This window comes from Lemur catta, chromosome 14, assembly GCF_020740605.2.
Source record: "Lemur catta isolate mLemCat1 chromosome 14, mLemCat1.pri, whole genome shotgun sequence".
Classification (NCBI taxonomy): Eukaryota; Metazoa; Chordata; class Mammalia; order Primates; family Lemuridae; genus Lemur; species Lemur catta.
In genome coordinates, this window is record NC_059141.1 from 28,201,768 (window position 1) to 28,220,630 (window position 18,863).

At 40.6% G+C, this 18,863-nt stretch overlaps 1 protein-coding gene across 1 annotated transcript in view; it reads right to left on the reverse strand.

Annotated features, from left to right (window-relative positions):
- Window positions 1–18,863, reverse strand: part of PLCE1 (phospholipase C epsilon 1) — a 249,379-nt gene that overhangs the window by 29,981 nt on the left and 200,535 nt on the right. Inside the window, exons 18-22 of the mRNA XM_045568895.1 lie at window positions 17,573–17,731; window positions 13,207–13,336; window positions 9,448–9,569; window positions 8,433–8,550; window positions 806–937 (exon numbers count right to left, since the gene is read on the reverse strand). Of these exons, the coding sequence (XP_045424851.1) occupies window positions 806–937; window positions 8,433–8,550; window positions 9,448–9,569; window positions 13,207–13,336; window positions 17,573–17,731 (661 nt within the window). The remainder of the gene's footprint in view (window positions 1–805; window positions 938–8,432; window positions 8,551–9,447; window positions 9,570–13,206; window positions 13,337–17,572; window positions 17,732–18,863) is intronic.

The following is an 18,863-nucleotide window of genomic DNA, read 5'->3' on the forward strand; positions in this document are numbered from 1 at the left end:
CAACCACCACCCAGATCAGCCAGCAGCCATCAACATCGAGGTAAGACCTTTCACTAGCAAAAAAATTACAACTCACAGAAGGCTCAGATGATCACTAGCATTTTGTAGCAATAATGTACTTTTTAATTAAGGTATTACTTTTTTTAGGCATAGTGCTATTGCACACTTAATAGACAACAATATAGTGTAATAATAATTTTTATATGCACTGAGAAACCAAAGAATCCATGTGACTCACTTTATTGTGATTTTTGCTTTATTGCAGTGGTCTGGAACCAAACCTGCAATATCTCCAAGGTATGCCTATATTCCTTTTAGATTATCTTAGAAAGGATCTTATTTTTCCCTGAACAAAATGCAATAAACTTAATAGAGGTTACCTCTGGGAAACAGCACTGGGACATTGAGAGTGGAAAGGAATTTTAATAATACACTGTATTGTTTGAGTTTTTAACTATGAGAATTTATTACTTTCATAATAAAAACTAGTAATAAAATGGATATATCTTCTGGAGTTATAATGGTGAAGACAGCAGTTCCAAGAAACCACTAGAATGTTCCAAGGTGCCTCCAATTTTTACTTTTGAGGCAAACACTGCTAAAACATCTTCAGTGAAATGCTATTTTTAGTAAGCTAAAAGTGTAAATTAGCAATTAAAAAAATGTATACCACACTCAGACAATATGAACATTCATGAAAATGCAAAAAGAACTAAAAAATTCAAGGGAAGTACTTAGACAGTAAAATATCTAAATTATCCAGCATGCAGAATCAAGCAAAGATATTGGAAGAAGGTGACTTTACTTTTTCCAGATGTTTTGTTAAATGATGCTGTCTCCCCTGGGCTCATTCTGCCCGGATTGTTGCCAAAAATGGACTTCCTGCTTTTTCTTTCTTTTCCTCTGCTAGAGCCAGATGCATTTAGAGTTGACAGGCCTGTTCCCATAAAATGAAAATAAATAAGCCAAAAACTACAAGCAAGGGAACTCAACATTTTCCATCCCCGTTAATGTTTATTTTGAAGCCCTGCTACTCCCTTGGAACCTAGCACAGAAGATCTACTAGCAGTTTCAGCTCTGTTAATAACAGTACTGTAGGAAGTACAGCAAAGTTTTTATCTCCATAGGCAAATGCAACAAGGATCACGTGCTTTTTACAGAATGACCACAAAATTACGCACACACTTAGTTGATTGTGCAATGAGAAAGATTTTGAAAAATTGCATGAAAAGAAAGTGCTACAATCAATATTCAGTTATCAGAGGCTGATTATTCCCTTCGGGGAGATGAAAGAATGGTTGTGATCTTGAGCTTTAGAGTCATGTTGTCTAGGTCCAATTTGTGCTGGTGTGAGCCTGACTTAACACTTCCTTTTCTGTTCCTCAGTTTCCTTATCTACAAAATGGGTGTAATTATAGGAAATCACTCATAGGGTTAGTCTGAAGACTAAATGGGAAATATATTATGATGATAATGATGCTTCATGGCTTCATTTTCTTACTCCTGGTCCAGCCAGGACCCTGGGTCCTTCATGTCTGGCACAGTGCCTGGTACACAGCAGGAACTTAATACATATTTGCTGAATGAGGAAATCAACACACATCACACAAACCTGGCTCCAATGTAACAATAGTGATTTAAAGGCACCAGTGAAGCTAGAGTTGCTTCCAAATTGTTCCCTCTGTCATAATTGTGCCTTTGGAGTGTAATTCCTTATGCCAAAGCTGCATTTCATCTTTGAGATGAAAATACACCTTCCAAGAACATCATCAGAGGAGTCAGAGCAGAGTAGTGTTTAAGAGCATAGACTTTGGAGTGAGACACACCTGGATTAAACACTGTTCCTAGCAGTGCAACCTTGCACAAGTTATTTAACCTCTGTGAACCATGCCTTATTCATCTGTAAAAGGGCTGTGGTCAGAAATAAATGAGATAACATACACACACAGGTTAAGTGTCCCTTATCTGAACTGCTTGGGACCAAGTCTTTCAGATTTCAGATTTTTTCAGATTTTGGAATATTTGCATTATACCTACCAGTTGAGCATCCCCAGTTGGAAAATCTGAAATCTGAAATGCTCCAATGAATATTTCCTTTGAGTGTCATGTCGGTTCTCAAAATGTTTTGAATTTTGGAGCATTTTTGATTAGGGATGTTCAGCGTGTACATACTTAGCTGTGTGTCTTCTTCAGGGAGGTGCTCTGTTCATACTAACCATTACTATTTATTACCGCTGAATGTGGGGCTTCTAAGGTTTTTTTTCCTCCTAAGTACTCATAACAGCAAAGATGCACAAACCTAGACTATTGAGTTCTCATGCCTTGATCTTAATACTTTGTGTAAACTTTGCTCTCAACATAATTAATTATAGAACAATTTTCTCCTAAGTAAAATTGATGAAGGGCCAGGGTGAGGGACTGTGTTCTTTCTGGGATTCTGCACACATCCTGCCACATGTCAATATCCCCCAGAGGTATGCGAGCCCCTCTGTGAAGAGTGTGGTTGTTTTCCTGGGGTGGGGAAAGGAAGCAAGAAAACAAGGGCTGGGTGATCGATAAAGGAGAAGGACTTTTGACTGTGGGAAGGGGCCCAGAAAAATAACTGAAAGGAGCAACAAAGAACCTTTATCCACCTTGCTGGCTCATTTACCGATCAATGACAACATTTCCAGAAAGCCTACAATGTTCCAAATAGTGTGCTAATCACATTATATATTTTATTGCTAATTTTTACAGCAACCCTGCAAGTTAGGAATGTTACACCTCTTTTAGAGATAAGGAATCTGGCCGGGTGTGGTGGCTCACGCCTGTAATCCAGCACTCTGGGAGGCCAAGGTGGGCGGATCGTTTGAACTCAGGAGTTCGAGACCAGCCTGAGCAAGAGCGAGACCCCGTCTCTACTAAAAATAGAAAGAAATTATCTGGACAACTAAAAATATATATAGAAAAAATTAGCCGGGCATGGTGGCGCATGCCTGTAGTCCCAGCTACTGGGGAGGCTGAGACAGGAGGATTGCTTGAGCCCAGGAGTTTGAGGTTGCTGTGAGCTAGGCTGATGCCACGGCACTCTAGCCTGGGCAACAGAGCAAGACTCTGTCTCAAAAAAAAAAAAAAAAAAAAAAAAGAGAGAGATAAGGAATCTGAGGTGCACAGGCGCTACAGAGCTGTCCAAGTCAAGGTCACTGAGAGACAGAGCTGGGATTTAAACCCACACGGTCAGGCTAGTGGCTGCCTCTCTTTCCCGCTGAGGCCCTCTAGTTAACTTTATGGGCTTCCTCTCATCCGTGTTTTTCCTTGTGGTTGTGAATGAAAATGCTTCTGTTTTAGACATAGATGTTGAAACATCTGATGTTGGCTAAATCTTCGTGATACAAATTTGAGATGTTCACCTAGCAAAAGACTGACAGGCATGTAAGAATAAATTGACCCCAGAGGCAGGTATGGTGGCACACGCCTACAGTCCCAGCTCCTCGGGAGGCTAAGGCGGAAGATCCCTTGAGCCCAGGAGTTTGAGGCCAGCCTGGGCAACATAGCGAGACTGCGTCTCCACAAAGACAAAAATTATTTAAAAAAAGAATATATTGATTCCAGGGCATATGATGATATCTTGCTTCAGAAATCCTAATTTGTCTTAGGGCTGTGAAATCGACTCCCTAACTAGCCAAGTGACATACAATCATGAGTCACACAAGGACATTTAGGTCAACGACGGACCACATACACAATGGATTGTGATGGAGCTGACAAAGCCTACCACCTCATGCCATGGTAACTTTGTAGCACAGCACATTGCTCATGTGTTTGTGGTGATGCTGGTGTAAAGAAGCCCACTGTGCTTCCAGTCAGATAAAAGTATAGTGTGTACAATTATGTAAAGTACATAGTATGTGATAATGATAATAAACAACTCTGTTACTGGTTTACACATTTGCTATATTAAAAATATATATTTTTTGAGACAAGGTCTTGCTCTGATGCTCAGGCTATGGCGTAGTGGTTCAATCATAGCTCACTGCAACCCCAAACTCCTGGGCTCACATGGTTCTTCTGCTGTAGCCTCCCAAGTAGCTGGGACTACAGGTACACACTACCATACCCAGCTAATTTTTAAATTTTCTGTAGAGCTGGTGTCTCACTGTGTTGCCCCGTCTGGTCTCAAACTCCTGGCCTCAAGCAATTCTTCCACCTTGGCCTCCCAAAGTGCTAGGATTACAGGTGTGAGCCACCATGCTGAGCCATGTCTTAGTTTTTAACAAAAAAGTTTAAAAAGTAAAATAAATAAATAAATAAAATTTTAAAATACAAAAAGATAACAATATATAGAAAGAAATTGTGTTCGTACAGTTGTACAATGTATTTGTGTTTTAAGCTAAGTGTTACTAAAAAAGAGCCCAAAAGTTAAAAAAAAAAAGTTTATAAAGTAAAAAAATTACAGTAAGCTAAGGTTAATTTATTACTGAAGCAGGGAAAATATTTTTTATATATTTAGTATAGCCTAAGTGTATAGTGTTTATAAAGTCCCCAAGAGCACACAGTAATGTCCTAGACCTTCATGTTCACTCACCACTCACTCACTGACTCACCCAGAGCAACTTCTAGTCCTGTAAGCTCCATTCATGGTAAGTCTCTATACATGCGTACAGTTTTTTATCTTTTAAACTATGTCTTTACTGTACCTTTTCTATGTATAGATATGTTTAGATACACAAATACTTATCATTATGTTACAGCTGCCTGCAGTATTCAGTACAGTAACATGCTGTACAGATTTGTAGCCCAGGAGCAGTAGGCCATACCATATAGCCTGGGTGTGTAGTAGGCTGTACCATCCAGGTTTGTGTAAGGACACTCTATGATGTTTGCACAATGACAAAATCACCTAATGTCTCATTTCTCCAGATGTATCCCCATTATTAAGTGCAGCATGCCTATACATGTAATCTGAGCTAGGCTTTCTTCTGGACGCCCTCTCTCGGACACGCTGGAGCATTCAAACATACTAGCGCTGGAGAAATCGGGAGAGAAGCTGAGTCCCGAGAGGGTCTGAGAGCCACTCAGGGTCGCACAGCTACTTCTCCTTTCTAATTGAGTGAATTTCCTGCCACATGCTCTGCAAGGCACAGCTGGGCCTTAACTTATGCAGTCACTGGGAGCTGCCCCAAAAGTTGTTTTCACTGGTTTTGCAAGATTTGGGGAGGCACTGAAGGTAATACGTTTTGGTGACATTACCTGTCGGTGATGTATCTGAGAGCTCTGTTCTCAACCCTCTCATGTCCTGAACCATGTCTCTCTGCCCCCATGTTCCACCCCGAGGCATCCTTGCCCAGTCTCAGTAACCCGGAGCAACACTCTCAGGGAGGATGGCAACACCCAGCCTGAAGGGAAAGGAGGGACGATGGGGGGACAGGGGGAAGGGAGAGGAGTCTTAATGCCAGCGACCCCACACCCAGCCAATGGAAGCTGTCCAAGGCTGCAGGGTCCCACTTTTGTGATTCAAATGGCTCCTTAGCACCACTGTTGAATGAACAAAGCTTGTCTCTCAGCACTAGGAAAATAAAAGTGTGTGTCCAGTGAATGGGCTGAAATCTGGAAGGCTCGTCCCAGGTGGCTCCTTTGGTGTAGGAATATAAATGAACCCTGGAAGCCACAGAATCTTCCAGATATGCCTCAGCATGGAATCCTTGATCACCTGCTTGTGGGCTGTGTGGTGGATCCAAAGGAGAATGAGGCACAATCTCCCTCAGAATCAGACTTCTAGATCATTTAGCTCTGCAGGCTCCCAGATCGCCTATATTAAAAACCCAGGTACCAGGGCCTCACAGCTACCTTCCAAATATAAATCCCTAGTAGAGAGTCCTGAGAATTGGTATTTTAAGCAAGTTGCCCGGATAATTCTGGAGATTTCAACAAGTGTGTTAAACAAGGATTCTAGTGAAATCCAATTTTGAATGAGGAAACTGAGACTCGGGGGGATCTGCCTTGGCCAAAGTCACGGAGCATGGTAACCAAGAGCCCAGGCCTCTGACCAGTGACCTTATCCGATGATCTTGTCACCATCTAATATTTCTCTTAGAAGGCTGTACTCTTAGCTGGGGAACAATTAGAGGCCCAGGAGGTACCCAAACACACACCTACAAATGCAAGGAGCTCCCAGAGGAGGCATCATCACTATGGGTTGAAGAGTCTCAGATACTCGGCCTTGGAGTTTAGACAGTGGCTGAGGGGAGCAGGAAGGACAGGCCAGGTTGGGAACATTGTCTGAGCAAAGGGCTGGCAGCTGGAAAGGCTGAAGAATATGTAGGTGCCCGATGAGAGTGGGGGATGCAGGGGAGTTTGCTGGGAACTATCTGGAAACAAAGTTAGTGAGGTCATTAGACAAAAATACCATGTCCTTCTTTCTTCCACTAGAAGGAGAAGAAAAACAGGAAGATAAAAGTACTAGATGTAACTGAGAAACAAACCCTAAGAGAGAGCAGGTAGGAAAACCTCAGCTTTGTGCATGGCGAGGGGAAAGGAGCACAGCACTGGGAGGTGAGACGCTCCAGTTCTGGCTCCTGCCCTGGCAATGAACTAGGTTTCTGGTGGGGAGGAAGTTCCTCAATTTCTGTGGGCCTCATGCCACTGACCTTTGGGTTCCTCACTGATCTGAAGGGTTTCTTTTGTTTTTTGCACATGGCTCTTAGGAAGGGACTTGGGATGACGAAAGGTGAGACACATTGATACTGACAGTGTAGCAAAATTAAAATCAATAGTGTAGCAAAATGAATATTGTATGGTATTTTCCCAATGTGCATCAAAACAAATAATAACAATGAATATTTAGAAGGCATAATAACAATGATTCCTGCAACGCAATTTAGTTATTTTGAGAATGGAAAGAAAAATGTAAGAAATTTCAATTACTAAAAAATAAAACTAAAATGCAGTATACCTATAAAGAACGTGAGCTATTTTTTAAAAAACAAAAAACAACATATTTGGAATTTTAAACTAAGCTAAACAACCACATGCTTAGCCTGTGCTTCAGGTCAGAAGCTCGACTGAATGACTCCTTGATGCCTCCACTATTCTCTGTTGGTACAGAAACTTTATCTTCCACCCTGACTTCAGATATCCTTGGGAATTTGTGCTCTTTATTTACTCAGAGCTTGAGAAGGAAAGACAAAGCCAGGGCAACGGTCTGAGTGTAGCATCAGCTGCATTCATGGAGAATAAGAGACGCAGTGAGTATGACTCTTGTTCAGAGTGGCCCTCATAACTGCTCCTGGGATGAAGGACAATGCCAGCCACGATCCTTTGACAGGTAAAGGATTTTACTCCACCATAAACACAGTTTCACCAATTAAAAATATGATCATCTTGCACTTATGTGACATAAAGTCATGATCTGTGAAACTAAACCTACATGGCTAGGCTCTTGTATTTCCTTGAAAGTTTTGCTTATTACCTACTCACTCCTATCCTCTGAAACAGGATAGCTAGCAGACAAACAGTTGCAGCTGCCAAAAGCTAAAAAATAGTTTATGGGAGAAAACTTAGAATTAAGAAAGTTCTCGCTATGATTATTTTTTCTTCTAATGTGTGAAAAGGCCACTATTACCTAATTTTTTTTTTTTTTTTTTTGAGACAGAGTCTCACTTTGTTGCCTGGGCTAGAGTGAGTGCCGTGGCGTCAGCCTAGCTCACAGCAACCTCAGACTCCTGGGCTTAAGCGATCCTACTGCCTCAGCCTCCCGAGTAGCTGAGACTACAGGCACGCGCCACCATGTCCAGCTAATTTTTTTGTATATATATTTTTAGTTGGCCAGATAATTTCTTTCTATTTTTGGTAGAGACGGGGTCTCACTCTTGCTCAGGCTGGTCTCGAACTCCTGACCTCGAGCGATCCACCCGCCTCAGCCTCCCAGATCTAGGATTACAGGCGTGAGCCACCGCGCCCGGCTTACCTAATTTTTGAATAGCCCAATATCTGTGTCCCATTTGCCAGGCACAGCGTGAGACCGGACCTGAGTTCAGTCCATCTTGAAAAGATGAGGGCTGGCATTTTAACGCCCCTCTCCGTTTATTTAAAAATGGGATAATACCATCTACCTCATAGAATCATTATAAATAGCCAAAAAGATGATGTATGTAAAATACTTAGCACAAATCCTAGTAAGTACTTAATATATTTTAGTCATTAGATATTGTGAATATATTACTATACCATTATTATTATTAACTATTATGAAAAGATATGTGATCTGGAAAATGAATATTTTATAATATTTTTGTTCATGAACATCAAAGCAAATTGTTTAGAAAGTATTATAACAATGATTCCAGCAACACAATTTAGTTATTTTGAGTGTTCACAATGCCCAGTTAAATAAATAGCATATGTTTATCCTTGGGGAATCTCTAAGTGTTATAGATGATATTGCTTACTCTTACCTGGAAATTTTACTGCTTGGCAATAGATGACAAGATCAGAAAGCTCTGGTGCGATCTGTCTGCTTTCCTTTTTATTCTGAGGAAGATAAAATTCTTCTCCCAGCTCCATGTCATAGACCTATCAAAGGAAAAGGATACAATTACATGGAAGGTACATTCCACCCACCTCTGAATTCCTGAAGCTCTTTTTCTGTACTTCTCAGGTGTCATCAGTGTGTTTGCGCTTGCTTGGTTAATTATCCACATACATGTCCTAACAGCTTTCCTAGAGTAAAAGCTTTCTGAGGGCGAGAAATGAGTCTAATTCATCCTTCACCTTCCCTCAATGCTTAGACCACTGTTATACACGTGGAACAGTCAATGTACCTTTGTTAAATAAATGGAGGATCAACTATATATCTTCTATAGCTAAAATTTTTGACGTATTTTATTATTCTATTCTCCAATAATATCACTGCAACTATGTCTATAGCTTTGCTCATGGTCTATATACTGTGAGGCACTTGAGGGTAGGGTCTGGGTATCTCATTTATCTTTCAGTGTCATTCTTCTGTTCACACTTCACAATCCATTTATCTTCTTGGTTACCCCAAATGCTTTTAAAACTTCTTGCAATTCCCTGAATATATCAGGCTGTCCTTTTGGCCTGAATGCCCTGTTTTTGTCTGCTTCAATAAATCTTCCTTCTCAAACATCATTTTCCCTGAGAGCCTGTCCTTGATTCTCTGTTAACACAGTGTAATCACTGCTCCCTGCATTTATATATAGGCACTGTTGACATGTCTGTCTCCATCACTAAACCATCTCGTGCACTAACTACATCAGTGCTTGCAGCACATAAACCTTCAGCAGGCATTGGAAGGTGAGTGTCCCACAGTATCACTAAATGAACTCTGGCATCTAAGGGAAAGTGAAGGGAAAGGTGAACGGGACAGATAGGGAGGAAGTAGAATTCTACCTGAAACTGACAAGAGTACCACGTCCAAATGTCATTTAACAGAAATCATTCACCAACCTTTCCTTTGTTGCAAGCAGAGTTATCTGCTTTCTTTATCCTCTTGGGGATTTCTTCACTATACTCAAACTGAAGCTTGTCATTACATGACTTATTTTCAGGTCTGTCCTCCAAAATGTTGTCTGAAAATGAGTTAGCAGGCTTCAGTGAAAAAGAAGCAAATGTCACACTTAAGAGCTACATGTTTATCAGCACAAGGACATCTAGATGCTTGTACTTATCTGCAAGAATGAGACTCTGGCTACTTGTTACCAAAAGGATGGCTTGAAGCATAATTTTAAAAATTGGGTTGGTGTGTTTATTTTCAATTTAACTGACTCATTTACCAGTAGTTTTTGTACCACATAGACATAGTCAAAATGAGAATGCTCATTTTCATACAGATGATTGAAACTGTGCAAATATTATAGAAGATATCCTGTGTCAAGAAGCCGAGAGCATACAAATTTGGGAAGGATTTAGTGGTTGAAGCACTTCTAGATGGTATATGCATGATTTAATCACTCTCACTTTGAAATGAAACTATTTGCTTCTTTTACCCTGAGAAATGTCAAAACCAGGGGGAGTGGGGAGATTACTGTGTGCAACGCAAAGCTTTCATAATTATAATTAATATGAAAGTAAAGTTTTCATGATTGTTATTAATTTATTAAGTGATAGTCATAAAAACAGGAATTAAAATATATCTAAGTATATCCAAGAAATAATCTTATACTTTGCTCTTGTTTTTGCATTTCTATTCAGAATGATTCTAAAAGTATCAGAGGTATATTATGATTATGCCCTTTAAAAATGGAAAACAAGAAAGGAAATTTCTTACTCAAGATTTACTATCTCATTAGACCACAGAATGCTTAGACCAAAATATCCTTATACCAAATCAGGGCCATGCAGGGTGCCAAGAAGTAAACAAGATATATATTTTCATTACATTTGTATTCATAGAAGCATCACAACTTCATGCTAATCAGGCCCAAGAAATTGGAAGCAGAGTGCTGACATCCATGCAGTTAAAAAGCCCAGTTCAAATGGCGTTTACCTTCCTGACCGTTAGGAGCGGGAGAGGCAGTAAGGACATCTGCTACAGAAAAACAGAATGAGAAAGTCCATAAAAGTAAGGAGAATTAAGACAAAAAGCCAGACAAATTAAAGGAAGGTACGAAGCAAAGCATAAATAACAACAGCTTAGATTACAAGATAAATGAAACAAGAAATGCTCTATAGATTTAATATTTTGACTATTAAGAGATGCAAGGGCTAGCAATAAAAGAAACGCAAACACTGTTAACATGAATCATGCCAAGGGCTGTGACATTCATGTTACATATTTTCAGCTACTGACTGTTGTAATACTCTCAATATGACTTTATTTCAAATAGACAGAAATTGATTGATTTGTTAAAATCATGCAATCATTGTCATAGAATATGCCTGCATTCATTTGTAAACTTCAGTATTCATTTGTGCTCCAATATTTGTTCAAAACTAGTCATAAGGTAAACAAGGTTGGGGGAAAAGTCTATATTTATTTCATTAAATTCAATAAAATAAATATTCATTAAAAATTTATTATCTAAAAGGCAGAGCAGCAATTCCCAAAAATACATGACCCTCAATTACAACTTCCTTAGGGTTTTCTTGCAATAATTCTGTGGCTAGGCATCATCTTGTTTTTATAGCCAAAAGGGATGTTAGATTAATTCCCTCATTTTATGGGTATGACAACTGAGGACTAGAGCTGTTACAGAGATAAACTGGGCACCCCGATTTTAGAGATGAGTTCTTAACCTGGGATGCCTGTGAGGGCCACAGGAGGCTTGTGAAACTCCTGAAATCGTATGCAGAATTTTCAGAGTGTGTTTTATTTCTCTGAGGTGACAGGTCACAGCTTCCATCTGATTCTCAAAGGGACTCATCATTACAAGAAGCTTAGAGACCTCTGAGTTCCCCCTAAGAAGCCATTCAGAGGGGTCTTTCAGGGAAATGGAAATACCCATGTCGTGGTAGTGGACTTAAGTTGTCATAGATCATGGATGTTAGTGCTAGAAGTGGGGGAGAACATCACTAAACACTTCACGGAACCTTTTTATTACACATCTGAGGCACCTAAAGCTGAAAGTGATGAAAAGACCCAGGTCTCACAGCCCGCGGGAGCAGAGCCTGGTGGGGCCCCTTTTCCACTGATACTCCCTGCCAGCACAAGTGGGCTTTAAAAATTCTGTGGAACTATTGGAGAAATTCCATGGTGTAGGGTTAAATTTTACTCTCCAAACTGAAAATAAACCAGACAGATCTTCCTCTGACCTGTTCATTTTGTTATTTGCAAATCAAAAGCATCTATAACAATACTTTTAAAAAACCTTCTCCTTTCCTGTTCTCAGAAGTCCAGAAAAAGCACAGGAGGAATTCATGAAAGAGAGTGTAAATCTGTCTTCCAGTGGACTCATTTCTGATTGGGGCAAATGACATCTGGATTGGTTGATTTCTCAAGTGTGGTTTTCTTTTCACATCCATATCAATTTGTTTTTCTCTGGGACATTACCATGACTGTAGTAGAAATCCATGGGGTAGAATAAGTCAATATAAAATTATTCACATTCCCATGACTTTGCAGGAATAGGCTGCAAAGAAATTGTCTTGATTCCTTTTAATTTTCTCCCTCTTACTATCTAATGAGATGTGCCCCTTGTATTATCTCATGGGGTTTCAGAACAAGTAAATTGGCTTTCACTTGATGGCATAAAGCATCAACTGTTACTAAGAACAAATATGAAACTGACACAGCCTGGTATTGTATTTGGGGGCAGAAAGAGACTGCACTGTAACCAGTGATGGAAGCTCACGGAACTGAACCGTGATTGGAGACAACCCTGAGCGGCTGTCAGTTGTCTTAATGCCAATGGCTAATGGTTGCTGGTCTGAGCATATCTGTATATTTAGCAAAACAATTATTCTACGTAGAAACAATATATTCTACATATGTAAAGTTTATATAAGTAGGAACCTTGGCATTTTCTTATTACTATACTATTATCTTTCAGACGTCGCCAAAATGAAACAGTCTATCAACAATGGTACCTAAGAGAACATTTTGCAATCTCCAGCAAATGACACCAATTTAGTACAAATGAAACACATTTGAAACCTCATTTTCATGTGAGAAGAATCCTTTACTAGCAATCTGTAGTTAACATCGTTCATGTGACTTTTGCCATCACCCATGTTTTTTGGGGCCAGAAGGAAATATCCTGTTGGCTTTTTAAATATGAGAACCAGGGAGGGAAGGGAAATGAGGATCCTTTCTGTTCCACACTCCTAGAACGCCAGCGTGAGAGCATGAAAGGAGGAAAGGAGCACAGAGCGGTGATGCTGCCCCCTGCAGGTGGTGCAGGAAGGAGCACGATTCAGCCACCGTCTACCATTCCTGCCAAGGGCATCAGCCACACCAGAAACTGAAAACCTGAAAATGGGGTTTCTCTGCTGTAATTTCATCTCTTCCTCTAGAAACCCATCTTAGGAATGATCCCTTGTTGCTTCCAGCACCTATCTCTTGCTTCCTTGAGTGGTGGCGGTGGTGGCTAACAGAATCCCCTTCCTCATCTTGGTTCTTGCTAAGTGACGGGATTCAGAAACTCTGGGACAACATTATAACAATCTGAATTGCTGGTCTGTGGACCTCTAGAACTTATTTTTGAAAAAAAATGTGAAAAATCATCCAAGCATTTCCCTGCACACAGCATGGGGCTCTGTTTCTCTTACCATCAGAAAGGGATTCATAGTCATAGTCGTATTCATCCTCTTCATCTTCCTCTTCCTCGTTGCTAGCAGGTGGGGGGTTGGCACTCCCACCATTATAAGCCTGTGCTTGCATGGATGCCAACTGATGAGCCTGTAAGACAGCAATAATCAAAACTGCAGATGCCAAGCTTTCGTTTCTAACCTCCAAAACTACCACTTAATGTTTCCCACAGCCATTAAAAGTGGCTTAACCTATTTTGATACATTTGGGAGAGAAAAAAAAAAATCTAGATTTATTTAAAATGCAGCGTCAACACTTGGGTGAATGTCAACATTCCTACAGGAAGGATCCTGGAGCTTTTAGGAACAGTCCCAAGGAAGCTGCGTGCCAGGTTCCCCGAAGCAAAGCCTCTAAGGGAAACCTTTGGTGCTCTGTAGAATCCGCATCAATCCCAAATGACTGACGAATGCAAATCAGCCCATCAATTTTTGAAAGGTAAGTCTCTGCTAAGAAACCGATTTTTTTTTCCTTCTTAAAATACCTACAGGCTTCTGACCTTGAGACCAATGTTTGAATCTCTATGGACAAAGAGACCAAAAGAATAATTGTTGGTTTAAGTAAAGTTTTTTCAACAGACTTTATCTGAACTATAAATCAGATTAACAAAACAGGCTTCGAAACTTTAGGAAGCTTGATGTATGTGGCCAGGGAGATCATGCACTTCCATGTTCTACTGGAATTACCATGAGGTGACAGTATAAAACATAAGCATCAATATAGGTCTGGGAACCTGGCATAAGGACATGATCTGCAATACAGGAAAAGATACTTTTATGAACTAAAAATAGGAAACAACTTAAAAGTCCAGCAACAGAAGAATTGGGTCACTAAACAATGGTATAACCACTTGAAAGAATAAGATGTGAAAAAATAATTTTATTAATATATCTTTATTGAATTAAGGAATTTGTTCAATATTTACGTATTGATTATATTTTTTATATTGAATATACTATATATATGCACACACATACACAATTCATGTATGTGTGTGCATATGTAACATATATAATATGTATATGTGAGCACATATATCTATACACATATATGTAAATATACATATAATTCTATATTCTTTGTGTGTGTATATATATAAAGTGCAATGGTATGGAATGGCATTCATAGAAAGACTAGATACTAAATGTTAATACGGCAGGGATTCTTGACTTGTTTTTGTATCACAGACCCCTCTGGAAGTCTGGTGAGGTAAGATCCCTTCTCAGAATGATGTTTTAAATGCATAAAACAAAATGATTACAAAGGAAAAAAATAATGTTGAATATAGCCATTAAGTATTATAAAGACAAATCTGTGTTATTAGAGTATATGTGTTTCTTTATTAATACAGGAAAAAACTATGTTTTTTTCTTTTTTTACTTGACCTACAGTAGTAGGTCAAGTAACATTTTTGAAAATATTAATATAATGAGCATAAATAATTTTTGGAGATATTAGCAACAACTGTGAAGTAATGTGAAAAATCTAACATTTCTATTGGTAACAAAGACATAGGTGCTGCCAATGTTATTGTGGTTTGTTCTCTGCATTTATAATAAGAGAAAATGCTAAGTTTCAGCTAGAAGTTTGTGAAAATAAAGATGTAATACATTTTTTTCCCATTTACATTTATGGACTCTTTGAATTCTGCTGTGGATATGACCAAAGTTAAGAACTCCTGTAATATACGTTGTGTTTGACCTGGAATTATGTATGTTTTAAAATCATTCTCTATTCCTAAATTTTTTTGAAATGTAGTAATATTATCTTTATAATAAAGATGTATCTATAAGGAATATACAATTTAGGCTGTGTCTACATCTAGATAACTGTATTTCAATGCAGTCCATTCCATATAACTGGACATTGTCTAGGCTGAGATTTCTCAGAGTGGGTTTTATGTGGCTCCATGGGTGTTAATCACTGTTGTGGAAAAACTGACAATTACAGTAACCACAAAACAAAATGAAAGTTTGGAAACAGCGGCTTAACTAAACCAAAACACATTCCTCCCACAGGCTTTCACATAGCCTTCACTTAATACATTAAAAGGCATCATGACTCTTCAAAGATCTCCAGTGCAGCATTTCCCACGCTTATTTAACCAGGGAATTTTTTTTTTCCTTTTCTTTATTTTCTTAGAGTGTCTCATAGAATTAGTGTTCTTCAAAGCTTTGAAGAATCTGTTCTAGGCACAAGGGAGCCACCAAAGCAAGTCTGCTCATCACGGATAAGAGAAGGGCCTGAACTCAGGGAGCACTCAAGGTAGGGCCAAGTTCTGGGGACGAGGAAAGAGCTGGGCAGACCCACTGGCAGGAGAGCGTGAGATCTCTGTGGGGGAAGGACACCTCCCAGAGAGCAGTGTCAGAGAGCGGAGCGCCAAGGCCCCCCAGACGCTCAAACAGAAGCATGGGAGACATGGCAAATGGACAGCGAAGAGCTGACACCCTTCTTCTTTGCAATGTCTTACTTATTCTGGGGCAGAAAAATAGGATCCCAGCCCTTGAATAAACAACTCAGCTATAGGTTTGGAGTTTAGAGCTGGTGGTTGGAGGAAAAGACTGGCTGCCATGGGGCTAGGCAAGGGCCACGTCTCACCCTCCTCTGCTCCCCCAGTACCCAGCACAGTGCCTGTCACCTGGTGTGAATTGTTTCAGTGCAAAATTGAGTCTGCTGGGTGGAGCTCAGGAGATGAAGGTCAGAATCCTGCAGAGTTCTGATGGGGTATGGTTAGAAGGCGTCAGGAAGAGCCTTGCAAAAGCCTGGGCAGACGGAAGACTTCAGACATCCTGCTCTGCCTCAGTCCGTCCTTCCTGAGGGTGAGTTCTTTGTGTGGAAATCACCCAGGCCTTCCCAGTTAGGGGTTAGGTCCCAGCATACTGGCGCTCTAGGCATTCACTCGGCTTGTTTGAAGTCAGCTTGCTGGGTTTAGACCCACAGCCTCCAGAGAACTAAAAGGCCTTGCAGATAGGATTCTGGAATCATTGCCAGTGCTCCCTGGGAAACCATCACTGGGGGTTGCAAGCAGTCTTAGAAATCTGGAAATGGGATCACATTGTCCCATGTTTCCAAAATGAGGAAGAGGTAAATTGTGGAAATTACACTGTGGGCAGGGTCAAGGTGATACCTGCCAAAATTTCAGGATGGATTATTAATTAGTTTGTGAGAACAACAAACTGGTGGCCCTCAGGGCCGACTTCACCTCCAGACCAGCCTTGTTTGGCTGGTGCAGTGTTCTAAAAAGAACTTAATCGGAGCTGTTCGTTTATGGGACATGCATGCTCCATTCTGTCCTTGCCACTTCCAGCTGTCCTGTATCCAGCTGTCCCCTTACATTGATGTTTCCTGCTTGGGCCTTGGAGGTGTCCTGGGGTCGGGGAATGTGTACCTCCAGAGTACAAAAAGACTCCAGGGATATACAGGTTCAGATGTTTTTAAAAGAATCAGTTTCTGGGTCCTCAACATCTATGTGCATGTGCTCTTTTAAAAATAGGCCAGTCTAGACCAGATGTGGTGGCTCATGGCTGTAATCCCAGCACTTTGGGAGACTGAGGCAGGAGGATCCCTTGAGCCCAGGAATTTGAGGTCACAGTGAGATATGATCATGCCACTATACTACAGCCTGGGTGACAGAGCAAAACCCTGTCTCTAAAAAAATAAATAAATAAAAATAAATTAAAAATAGGCTGATCTAAGAACAAATCTAGAGTTAGCTAGTTTCAAAAGTTATATTTCAGGGCCAACAGTGCCCTCCTAAAGGACAGATAGTTTCCCGGCTGTCATGCCGTAGGATAAGCAAGTACAGCCTGGCATATGGACTCAGTGTCCTGACCTGAGCTTATTCGTAGATCCTTGGACTTGTGGTGCTTGGGCACAGATCTCTGTGGGTGAGGTGGGAGTGGCAGCACCTGGGGACACTGCGCCTCGGTGGCACACTGGGATCACAAGGCTCCTGCTATTGGGTTTCCACGACAGACCCCATGCCAAGTGCTCCCCCTAAAGGCGGCTCTCCCTAAAGGGGACTATAGCAGCCACTGTGGGACTGACAGCCCTGAAGCTCAGTCCAGACACAACAGTCACACATCATCCCACTCAGAATAAATTAAACATTCTATGTGGGAACAATCCCATAAATTAAATTTTAGGAGAGTGGGATGAGAGAATGTATTGGTCTATGAAATGCAAAGCCGACAATCAAATTTATCATTTCAGGAAACTCAGTTTTCAAAGACTGGTTACCCAGAAGGTCATCTGAAAAGTCAGGATGACATGAATTTCTCTTTCTAAGCACACAGCCTGTTCACAACCCAGTTAACAAGAGGGGAGTACCTTTTGCTTTAAGATATCCACTGGTGTCTGATGGGCTTTTAGCTTCTTGTTTTTAAGAAGCACCTTCCTCCTAAGTTGGTCAGGTGAGGGAAGCATTGGGTCATCTGAGAAATCAGTCTCAAATAAGAATTTAGCCACCAGCTTTTCTCCAAACACAGTCTAAAAAAGAATAAAGGAAAACATATAATCAATGCCTTTAATCTATACTTGATAAATATATTTATATTTCATAAGTATACTAAATATTTCAGTCTGGTTGAGTTGTTTTAAAAATCTTGGAAAGAAGAGCTAGGAAAGAACTTGTTTTTCCCTCTCCCCACAGTTTCTCACTGGAAGGAAGGGAGGTGTCAGAAGGACAGGAGGAGAGATCTAGGCTGTTTTGCAGCTGAGGCTGGCTCTACTTAGGAAAAAGTTCTAGGATTTGATGTGTTAACAAAGAAAACAGAGATTGAGTTGGAGGTGTGGTTTGTAGAATATGGTCTGTTCCAGATGAGGATAAGAACTCAAAAAGATAGAAATCTTGGAGTGGGTAGGGAGTGGGGACAAAGATGAAAGACAATAGGGAGAATTTGCCCCCACAAAGTATAAAGAAACACAGATGCAATTCTCACAAAGATTTTGAGCACTGATCTCCAAAGCAGTGTCTCTCAAGGAGGTGGATGGCAGGAGGGTAGACACAGGATGATCTACTAGAGTGAGGGTAGAAAATATGGTAACCTCTATTTCTACTTTTTTTTTTTTTTTTTAGAGATGGGGTCTTGCTATGTTGCCCAGGCTGGCCTTGAACTCCTGGGCTCAAGTGATCCTCCCACCTCAGCCTCCTGAGTAGCTGCTAGTTATTTTTTAATTAAAAAAGAACAAAAGTCAAAGCTTAGGCCAAGGCAATATGAAAGGCTAATTTTCTTGGCATTAGTATTGGGGGACATGTCCTTTTGTCTCCTCTCTCCAGTGCTCCTCCCTCCCACTGTTTCCACAAATGCCTCTACCAGTGGAGGAAAGGGGAAGTATAATGGAATATCTGCTCCTAAATCTGTGTGCATTAGAGTTCCCTCGTATAAGGAAGGGCTGACTGTTAACACAGCAACCGTTCTGGCCAGTCTAAGCTCTTTGCTAATTTGGATCCCAATACTGTAGTGTGGGCCACGAGAAGATTTGACTTACTTGCCCTGAGATATGTTCAGCTTTTCCACATACAACTGACAGGTGATATCCTGCCATCCCTGACTTGTGGTACCAGAAGCCTCATCTCCTATGGCTTTCTCGAAAGGGCCAGGAGACCAGAGAACAAGGC